This window comes from Onychostruthus taczanowskii, unplaced genomic scaffold (genome assembly GCF_017590055.1).
Source record: "Onychostruthus taczanowskii isolate IOZ18803 unplaced genomic scaffold, ASM1759005v1 scaffold311, whole genome shotgun sequence".
In the NCBI taxonomy this organism is placed as follows: domain Eukaryota; kingdom Metazoa; phylum Chordata; class Aves; order Passeriformes; family Passeridae; genus Onychostruthus; species Onychostruthus taczanowskii.
Window position 1 is genome coordinate 37,270 of NW_024500473.1, and position 10,000 is coordinate 47,269.

Consider the following 10,000-nt stretch of genomic DNA (forward strand, 5'->3'; position numbering starts at 1 on the left):
GACCTTCTCAAGATGGCGGAAAGCCAGCGCGGGCAAATCGAAGACCTCGGTCCGTCTACTGGACTGCCTGCGCGGCACCCCGACGCGATGTCCGAGGCGGCCGCGGCCGCCGCCGGTTTCCTCCGCCGGCCCCGGTGCCGCTGGGACCCCGCGGGCAGCCGGCAGCTCGGCCCGAATCCCGGCGGACCGGGGCACTTCGGGGGGACGCGGCACGCGGGCGGCTCCGCTGAGAGGTACGCGGGGTCTCGGGGGGCGATTGTCGCGCTGTCCCCTCCTGGCTGTGACACCCCCCGCGCTGCCCGCGGCTCCTCGGGGGTCTCGGGGGGCGATTGTGCCATTGTCGCGCTGTCCCCTCCTCGCTGTCCCTCCTCACTGTCCCCTGCTCGCTGTCCCCTCTTCACTGTCCCCTCCTGGCTGTCCCCTCCTCGCTGTCCCCTCCTGGCTGTCCCCTCCTCGCTGTCCCCTCCTCGCTGTCCCCTCCTGGCTGTGACGCCCCCCGCGCTGCCCGCGGCTCCTCGGGGGTCTCGGGGGGCGATTGTCGCGCTGTCCCCTCTCGGCTGTCCCCTCTTCACTGTCCCCTCTTCGCTGTCCCCTCCTGGCTGTCCCCTCCTCGCTGTCCCCTCCTGGCTGTGACACCCCCCGGTCTGCCCGCGGTTCCTCGGGGGTCTCGGGGGGCGATTGTCGCGCTGTCCCCTCCGCGCTGTCCCCTCCCGGAGCTCAGCCTGGAGCAGGGCTCAGGTTCGGCAGCAGCTCCATGCAGAGCAGGTGGCGTCCCTGAATGGAGGGGATCCCAAAAGATTTCCCTCTTCCCAAGTCCCTGCTGAAGGGAGGAAAAATAAAAATAAAAATAAAAATAATAAAGAAAGAAAAATTAAATAAAAATAAAATAAAATAATTAAATAATTAAAGAAATAAAACAATTAAAAAATAATAAAAAATAAAAATAATAAAGAAAAAAATTAAAATTAAATAATTAAACAATTAATTAAATAAAATAATTTGAAAATAAAAATAAAATAATGAATAAATAAATAATAAAAAATAAAATAAAAATAAAATATGAAAAAAAAATAAATACAAACAAACCCAAAACCAAAACGAGCCAGGGTAAGCTCAGGATTTGCGGGCAGCCCCGCTGCTTCCCCCCGGTGCCCCGGGCGGTGAAAGCGGGCCCGGCCGGCGTGACCGCGGGGCCGAGCGCCGCCCCGGGCACTGCCCCTTCCCCGCTCCCGAAACCCTTCCCCGCCGCAGGACAGAGGCCATGGCCGCCGTGTTCCTGCCCGGCAACCTGCAGGACGAGGCCACCTGCTCCGTGTGCCTGGAGTTCTTCAAGGACCCGGTGTCCATCGAGTGCGGCCACAACTTCTGCCGGGCGTGCATCGCCAAGAGCTGGAAGGAGCTGGACGCCGACTTCCCGTGCCCGCAGTGCCGGGAGGTTTTCCAGCAGAAGAGCTTTCGCCCCAACCGGCAGCTGGCCAACATGTCCGAGATCATCGGGCAGTTCGCGCTGCGCGGGGCCAGGGCGGCCGCGGAGGACGCGCTGTGCGCCAGGCACCGCGAGGCGCTCAAGCTCTACTGCAAGGACGACCGCCGGAGCATCTGCGTGGTGTGCGACCGCTCCCGCGAGCACCGCCCGCACGCCGTGGTGCCCGTGGACGAGGCTTCCGAGGAGTTCAAGGCGCGTCCGTTCGTCCGCCCGCCCGTTTTTCCCGTCCGTTTTTCCCGTCCGTTTTTCCCGTCCGCCCGTCCGTTTTTCCCGTCCGTTTTTCCCATCCATTTTTCCCGTCCGTTTTTCCCGTCCGTTTTTCCCGTCCGCGCCCCGGCGCGCCCCGGAGGAGTTTTCCCGGGATGAGTGCGCGTTGTTGGAAGGGGCGGAGGGATTTGGAAGGGTGGAGCAGCAAGAGGGGGAGTGGGGTGTGAGATCCTTGGGGGATGCATCGCCTGGGGAAAGGGGAAAAAAGGAGGAAAAGGGGGGAAAAGGGAAAAAGAGAAAAAGGAGGAAAAGGGGAAAAAGGGAAAAAGGGGAAAAAGGAGGAAAAGGAGGAAACGGGGGAAAGGAGGGAAAGGGGAAAAAGGGGGAAAAGGGGGAAAAAAGGAAAAAAAGGAGGAAAAGAACGAAAAAGGGGAAAAAGGAGGAAAAGGGGTAAAAGGAGGAAAAAGGGGAAAAGGGGAAAAAGGGAAAAAGAGGAAAAGAGGAAAAGGAGGAAAGGGGGGAAAAGGAGGAAAAGGGGGAAAAGGGGTAAAAGGAGGAAAAGGAGAAAAAGGAGAAAAAGGAGGAAAAGGAGAAAAAGGAGGAAAAGGGGAAAAGGGGTAAAAGGAGGAAAAGGGGAAAAAAGAGGAAAAGGAGAAAAATAAAGGGGGGAAGGGCTGTCCTCCCTCCCTCTCCTGCGTTCCTCTGGTTTTTTGGGGCGGATTCACCTCGCCGGGAGGGGCGCGGCTGAGGGAGACAAACTCCGGGCGCTGGGAGAGCGTCCAGAAATGAGCGAGGTTAATTAAAGCCGGGCTGACCTTTTCCGGGAGCCGGTGGGAACAGGGCTCGTCCCGTCCCCGGCTCCCTCCGTTCGTGGGGTGGTTTTTTTTTTCCGTTTTTTTTTGGGGTTCTGGTGGTCCAGAGGGATTTCCCGGCCAGCGCATCCCGTGTTTTCCCTCCCTCCCCATCCCGCCCGCCAAAGGGCGAACCCTGCGGGCAGGGGGAGAGAAATCGACGACTAACTCTTCTTTTGCCGGCAGGAGAAGATCCAGGGGCGCTTGGATTTCCTGCGGAAGGAGCGGCAGGAACTGCTGGAGTTCAAAGTGAACGACGATAAGAAAACCCAGGAGCTGCTGGTGCGTCCTGGGGTGGGCTGGTGGAGCGGGGGGAGGATCCCAGCCCCCGAAAAAGGGGAGGGCGAGGTTTCCTCCTTCCTCCTGGCCCCACCACCACCAGCCAGGACCTCAAGGATGGTGCTGGAGCATCTGAGAGCCAGACAGGCTCCGGGGCTCTGCTCCACCCTTCCTTTTCCTCAGCACATCATCCCTGTGGCAGCAGAAGGGAAAAAAAAAACAAAAAAAACCAAAAAACAAACCCCATCGCACTGAAAATAACTCCTCTGGGATCATCCTCCCCAAAACAAGTGGATCCTGATGGGGATTTCTGTCCCACCCCTGCTGCTTCCCAAGGTTTTTGTCCTGGGAATTCTGCCCCCTGTGATTCCTCATCCCTCCCCAAAGGAAAACCCCCAGTCTCTCTCCGGGCTGGAGCTCCAGCGTCGCCGCCAGGCCTGCCTCTCCCTGAAAACCCCTTTTTTCCGTGTTTCTGCCCCAGAAAACCATCGAGAGCGAGCGGCAGAAGCTGCTGTCGGACTTCGAGCGGCTGCGGCAGTTCCTGCACGACCAGGAGCACATCCTGCTGGGGCAGCTGGACAAGATGGAGAAGAACATCGCCCGGAGGCAGAACGAGAACATCACCGACCTCTCCAGGGAGATCACGCTCCTCAACAAGCTCATCGCCGAGCTGGAGGAGAAAATCCAGCAGCCCACGCTGGAGTTCCTCAAGGTGAGGCTTCAGGTCCCTTATTCCTCCTTTTCCCAAGTGCTCGTGGATCCTGTGCAGGTGTTTTTTGGGGGTAAAAGTCCTTTTTTTATTCTGCCTTTAACGAGTGGATGGTGCAAGGAGGTGTCTGAGCGCCCCAAACTGAGGAACACCCTGGAACAGAATGTTCTTTTCAATTTTAACGAATTTTTTTTTCCCTCCATGAACTTGTTTGGACTTTTCTAGCACCCCCCCAAGCCCTTGGTTTCAAGGTGTTCAGAGCTGAGCTAGACCAAACTCTGCTTTTGGGGCTGGGAAAACAACCCAGGGGTGCCCAAAATCCTCTTCCACAGCTCCTTTCCCCACCCCGCATGGCAGGAGGTGACCTTTGAGTGGAGCTCGTTTTATTGGATTCAGATCTGGCTCCCCCAGACCCGCACAGGGTTAAATTCCCTCCCAGCCTAATTCTGGGCCCTGTCAATATTTGCAGACGGTTTCAGGACTTGGCCGTGGGTGGAAATTCACCCCACGTGCTCTCTGTGCTGGTGCCTACGTAAAACACGCCAGAACAATAATTGGCATTTTATTAAAAAAGCGGCTTGGGAAGGCTGGGCTGGCTCCAGGGTCCTTTTCCAGCCCCCTGGGAGGTGACTCTGCCTTTGTGTGGGCTCTGGAATGTGTTTTGAGGGCACCACAACAGGCAAACAGTGGCTCAGTTCTGCTGTCGCAACTCTATTGAGCGTGTTGCAACTTCACTGAGCGCATTTGAACCTTAAATCACCTCCGCAATCCAGCCCTGACGGAGGGAAAATCACTTCCCTGTCCGGAGGGAAAATCACTTCCCTGTCCGCCCCAGGAGGGAAAATCACTTCCCTGTCCGCCCCAGGCATCCCCAGGCTTTTCCTGGGGGTGATGAGGTGTGGGAGTCCAGGGGACACAGAGCTGCCCAGGTGTGTGGCAGGTGTCCCCTCCCAGAGCTGGGATCCGCACCTGGGGCTGAATCCACACCTGGGGCGTGAATCCAGACCTGGGGCTGAATCCACACCTGGGGCTGAATCCACACTTGGGACGTGAATCCACACCTGGGGTGTGAATCTGCCCCTGGGGCTGAATCCGCACCTGGGGCTGGCTTTTCCTGGGGGTGATGAGGTGTGGGAGTCCAGGGGACACAGAGCTGCCCAGGTGTGTGGCAGGTGTCCCCTCCCAGAGCTGGGATCCGCACCTGGGGCTGAATCCACACCTGGGGCGTGAATCCAGACCTGGGGCTGAATCCACACCTGGGGCTGAATCCACACTTGGGACGTGAATCCACACCTGGGGCTGAATCCAGACCTGGGGCTGAGTCCACACCTGGGGCTGAGTCCACACCTGGGGCTGAATCCACACCTGGGGTGTGAATCCACACCTGGGGCTGAATCCACACCTGGGGCTGAATCCGCACCTGGGGTGTGAATCCACACCTGGGGTGTGAATCTGCACCTGGGGCTGAATCCGCCCCTGGGGCTGAATCCGCACCTGGGACATGAATCCGCACCTGGGGCTGAATCCACACCTGGGGCTGAATCCCTGAATCCACACCTGGGGCTGAATCCCTGAATCCACACCTGGGGTGTGAATCCACACCTGGGGCTGAATCCCTGAATCCACACCTGGGGCTGAATCCACACCTGGGGCTGAATCCCTAAATCAAAACCTGGAGCCCAGAATCCCTGAATCCACACCTGGGGCTGAATCCCTGAATCCACACCTGGGGCTGAATCCCTAAATCCATACCTGGGGCTGAATCCCCGAATCCACACCTGGGGTGTGAATCCACACCTGGGGCTGAATCCCTAAATCCATACCTGGGGCTGAATCCCCGAATCCACACCTGGGGTGTGAATCCACACCTGGGGCTGAATCCCTGAATCCACACCTGGGGCTGAATCCACACCTGGGACATGAATCCACACCTGGGGCTGAATCCGCACCTGGGGCTGAATCCCTAAATCCATACCTGGGGCTGAATCCCCGAATCCACACCTGGGGTGTGAATCCACACCTGGGGCTGAATCCCTGAATCCACACCTGGGGCTGAATCCACACCTGGGGCGGAATCCGCACCTGGGGCTGCTCCCACCATCCAGGGATCCAAAACCCGGCGGGTTTGACGAGCAGGAATTGCTCTGGGGGGCTCGCAGAGCGCAGGGGGTTTCACTCAGCCTCTCTTTTTCCCTTCCAGGACGTGGCGGGCGTCATCAGCAGGTACGGAATTCTGGAATTCTGCTCTCCCCGCCTGCAGCTCAGTGTGCCCAGTCCAGGTGCCCCGGGGAGGGGGGAATTTTCCTTCCCCCTCCTCTCTGCGAGCCTCGGATCTCCTCCAGCTCCTTGGAAATCCCATTTTCACCGCGCCCTTTTCCCCTGCCGGCGGGCTTCTTGCAGGCTCGAGCGAGAGCAGGAATCCAAATTCCCAGATTTTCTCCCCCAGCGCAGGTCAGGCACCGCCGGCTCTGAAACTGCAGCTGCTGGAGGTGGGGAGGGGCTTTTACCCCAAAAAATCCCCCCCCCCGTCACCCCAGACCAGCCCAAACCCCGATTTCCTCACCCCAAGGAGGATGAAATCCTGGAGGAGCACGGGTGGCAGACGGGGCTGGAAATGGGGGGAAAATCAGCAATTTTAACGATTTCCTCGTCGTTTTTTCTGGTTTTTTTTCCCTCGGCAGGAGCGATGACGTCAAGTGCCAGAAGCCCGTGCCTGTCTGCACCGACATGAAGATGCACGTCTGCAACTTCTCCCTCAAAACTGTGGTCCTCGAGAAGGTCTTGAAGAAATTCCGGGGTGGGTGGAAAAGGCTGGAAAGAAAAAAAATAAAAAATAATCCCTGGGTTTTCCTGGCATTGGGAGGGAGGGGAGGGAATGCTGCTGGAGGGCTCCTGGGCACCAAAGTGGAGCAGAAAAAGGGTTTTTTCAGCTGGAAAAAGGGGTTTTTAGCTGGAAAAAGGGTTCTGGAAATCCTTGTTCTCATTCTGGAGATGGGCATGAGCAGGAAGAGACTCAGCTAGGCAAATTTCTGGGGAAGGAAATGTGTTTTTTTTTAAAAAAAAAGAGGGGGAAATCGGAGTGTGAGCATCGGTTTTGGTGCAATAAAAACTTTAATTTCAAGACAGCCAAGGCAGGAAGGCACGAGATGGTGCTGAGAGAGCTGGAAAGGCAAAATGCACCAAAAAGAGCGGGTCTAGAAGAGAAAAAAACAAATAATTTCGAAATGGAAATTACACCCTGGGGCAAGAATTGGCTTAAAGGATGTGCTCAAGGCTTGAATTCCTCAGGCTGAGATGGGAGAGGGCATGACCACTGTGGTTAAATAAATCCTGTGTTTTCTTCATGCCAAGAAAGGGGTTTTTAATGAAAACTAAATATATTTAACATATATATATATATTTAATAAATATATTTTAATGAAAATTAAATATACATTTAAATATATTTTAATGAAAATTAAATCTATTCAATAAAATTTAAATATATTTAATTATAATATAAATAAATTAAATATATTTAAATATATTACATGCCAAGAAGGTGTTTTTTAATGAAAATTAAATATATTTAAGGGGGTATTTAATGAAAATTAAATATATTTAAGGGGTTTTAAATTTAAAATTAAATATATTAAATATATTTAATGAAAATTAAATATATATAGAAAAAATTAAATAATTGTATTTAAAATTAAATATATTTAACAGGGATTCTCCCCTGTTGCGCTGCTCCATCCTCAGCTCTTGCTGATGCTTTGGTGCCACAGTCCCCTAAAGGAGACCTGGGCCATCCTTTCTGTCTCTCTGGCTGTCACCACTCACGCCCCTGCCTTTTCTCCTTTCCAGAACACCTGCAGGACGAGCTGGGAAGAGGTGAAAAAGGTAAAAAAGATGATATTTCACACTTAGCACCCGGAGCAAAGACTCAAATTTGTGGTTGTACTTTGCAAAGCCAAAGAGAGGGGGACAAAAAGGAAGGAAAAAAAAAAAAAAAAAAAAGGAAAAAGGCACTGTGGTTTTCTTTTTTTTTTTTTTTTTTCTCCTTAATTTCTTCTCTCTCGATGATTTCCAGATCCAGCCTGCTCAGCTCCAGAGCCCAAAGCCGATTTTTCTAACTGACGCCGGGGATCTGACAGCTCAGCCAGGTCCTCTCTGCCTGTTTGCACTTAACAAACCCGCAGATTTCTGACCAAAAAGCCACAGCTGGCTCTCAGTTTGCCAAATTTGCTCTGCTGGGCTCCTGCTTCCACCAGGGAATGGGGATGGAGGGTGTGAGCTCCGGCCTCCGCCCCAGCGTGAAGTCAGAGGGGTTCAATCCCAGCAGAATTTGGTTAATTCCCTAAATTAGTTAAGAATTCAAGTTAAATCCCAGCAGAATTTGGTTAATTCCTTAAGTTACTTAAGAATTCAAATGAAATTCCAGCAGAATTTGGTTAATTCCCTAAATTAGTTAAGAATTCAAATGAAATCCCAGCAGAATTTGGTTAATTCCTTAAGATATTTAAGAATTCAAATTAAATCCCAGCAGAATTTGGTTAATTCCCTAAATTAGTTAAGAATTCAAATTAAATCCCAGCAGAATTTGGTTCATTCCTTAAGTTACTTAAGAATTCAAATTAAATCCCAGTGGAATTTGGTTAATTCCCTAAATTAGTTAAGAATTCAAATTAAATCCCAGCAGAATTTGGTTAATTCCCTAAATTAGTTAAGAATTCAAATGAAATCCCAGCAGAATTTGGTTAATTCCTTAAGTTACTTAAGAATTCAAATTAAATCCCAGTGGAATTTGGTTAATTCCCTAAATTAGTTAAGAATTCAAATTAGATCCCAGCAGAATTTGGTTCATTCCTTCAGTTATTTAAGAATTCAAATTAAATCCCAGCAGAATTCCACTCATTTTTAAAGCTGATTAAGAATTTAACTCCTTCCCGCAGGAGAGGTCGTGAATTTGAGGGGCAAACCCCCCCAGGATGAGTTCCCATGCTGGGAACGGGCTCTGCAGGAATTCTGGGATCAACCCTCACCCTCTGACCTCGACCTGAGATCAAAACCTGCCCCATCCACACCCCCTTGGTGCCCAGGTGCCCAGAGCAGAATTTTTAGGGAAAAAAAAAAAAAAAAAAAGCTCATTTTATGCTTTTAAAGCCGTGGTCTCTCGCACGGGGGACCTCAAAGCAGGACAACCCACGGGTTGGACCTTTCCCAAGGATTCTGCAGACAAGCAGCACCCCCAGACGCCTCTGGAAGTGCCAAAATCTGGCAGGGAGCACAAGGAGAAGCCAAAGCTGGGAAGCCAAAGGCCCCTCGCTGCATGCCCAGGGGGGTGGGTGCATGTGCAGGGGCGTGCGCTGTCCCACGACCTTGTGGTTGAACCCCAGACCCAAATCCTGACGGTTCCAGGAGCTGGAGATGCCCGAGGAAGGAAAAACACCCTGTGGATAAAAAAAAAAAAACGGGCATTGATGGAATTGGCTCATTCCAGCCCGTTTCCCCGCAGTTTTGCTGGCGGGATTTGCAGTTTCTGGTGCAGGAGATGCAGGAAATGCTGGTTTTTGGCCACTCTCTCACTTTTGGGGAGGACCCTGGCGTTTAAATGATCCCAGCCTTCCCCATTCTGGCTTTCCCCACCTTTACGAAGTGCTCTGAGGCTTTTAATCCCACCGTGTCTCTTTTGGGAAATTTTTATGCCCATTCCTGACCCGAATCGGTGGATTTTGGAGAGCACAAAGGCCTTCATGGTGCGGCACCTGCTGCGTTTCAGCTCCAGAGGCCCCATTTTAGACTCCCCCAAAAGGTCTCATGGATTGGTGGTGACTTTGCTGACTACAACCACAATTTGAGGTCGCTCGTTGCTTCCTCTGAGCCTGAGTTGGGAAAGGGGGGAAAAAAAAGCTGTTGGGACCAAGCTGGGATTGCACGTTTGGTTTGGGCTGCTCCAGGTGGAAAGATGCCCTTAGGTCTTGGCTTCCCACAAGGATTTGGGGTGGTTTGGGCATCAAAACTCTGCGATTTGTGATGCCAGAGGGTTGTGGAGCCCTCCTGTGTGTGGACGAGCTGGAAACCAAGATAAAAAAAATCAATTTATGTGAGGAAAGCCATTCTTGACCTAAGGCCCATCTTTGCTGTTGGTAACCGCGGATTATCTGCATGTGCTTTTTCATGGCGCTCCTTTCTCCCGCTGGCCTCGTGCTGTTGTCACCCCATTTCTCACCAGGAGCAGCATGAGATAAACCCCCCCCGGAGGGATTTGGGGTGTCCACGGGGGTGTCAGTGTGGGGTGGGATTACTGGGGCCGGGATTATTGAGATCCGGGCCGGTCCAGGAACCGGCCACCCCCACCCCGCGTCGCGCTTTTCCTCGCTCAAACCCTGGCCGCAGTCCTGAGCGCTGTCACCGCTGTCCCCAACAGAGGACCTGACCCTGGACCCCGACTCGGCCAACCACCTGCTGATCCTCTCGGCCGACCTC

At 52.8% G+C, this 10,000-nt stretch overlaps 1 protein-coding gene across 5 annotated transcripts in view; it reads left to right on the top strand.

The window, feature by feature from the left end:
• LOC121338694 (E3 ubiquitin-protein ligase TRIM7-like) overlaps positions 1 to 10,000 on the top strand; it is a 13,730-nt gene that overhangs the window by 1,813 nt on the left and 1,917 nt on the right. The window contains exons 2-9 of one of the 5 annotated variants that reach the window (XM_041409889.1): positions 97 to 233; positions 1,252 to 1,678; positions 2,731 to 2,826; positions 3,305 to 3,535; positions 5,733 to 5,755; positions 6,214 to 6,329; positions 7,379 to 7,414; positions 9,942 to 10,000. The exon at positions 9,942 to 10,000 is cut by the window's right edge and continues 1,917 nt beyond it. In XM_041409889.1, the coding sequence (XP_041265823.1) occupies positions 97 to 233; positions 1,252 to 1,678; positions 2,731 to 2,826; positions 3,305 to 3,535; positions 5,733 to 5,755; positions 6,214 to 6,329; positions 7,379 to 7,414; positions 9,942 to 10,000 (1,125 nt within the window). Of the gene's footprint in view, positions 1 to 89; positions 234 to 1,251; positions 1,679 to 2,730; positions 2,827 to 3,304; positions 3,536 to 5,732; positions 5,756 to 6,213; positions 6,330 to 7,378; positions 7,415 to 9,941 lie in introns of those variants that run through there. The other 4 variants (XM_041409891.1, XM_041409892.1, XM_041409890.1 and 1 more) reach the window with 4 other exon arrangements.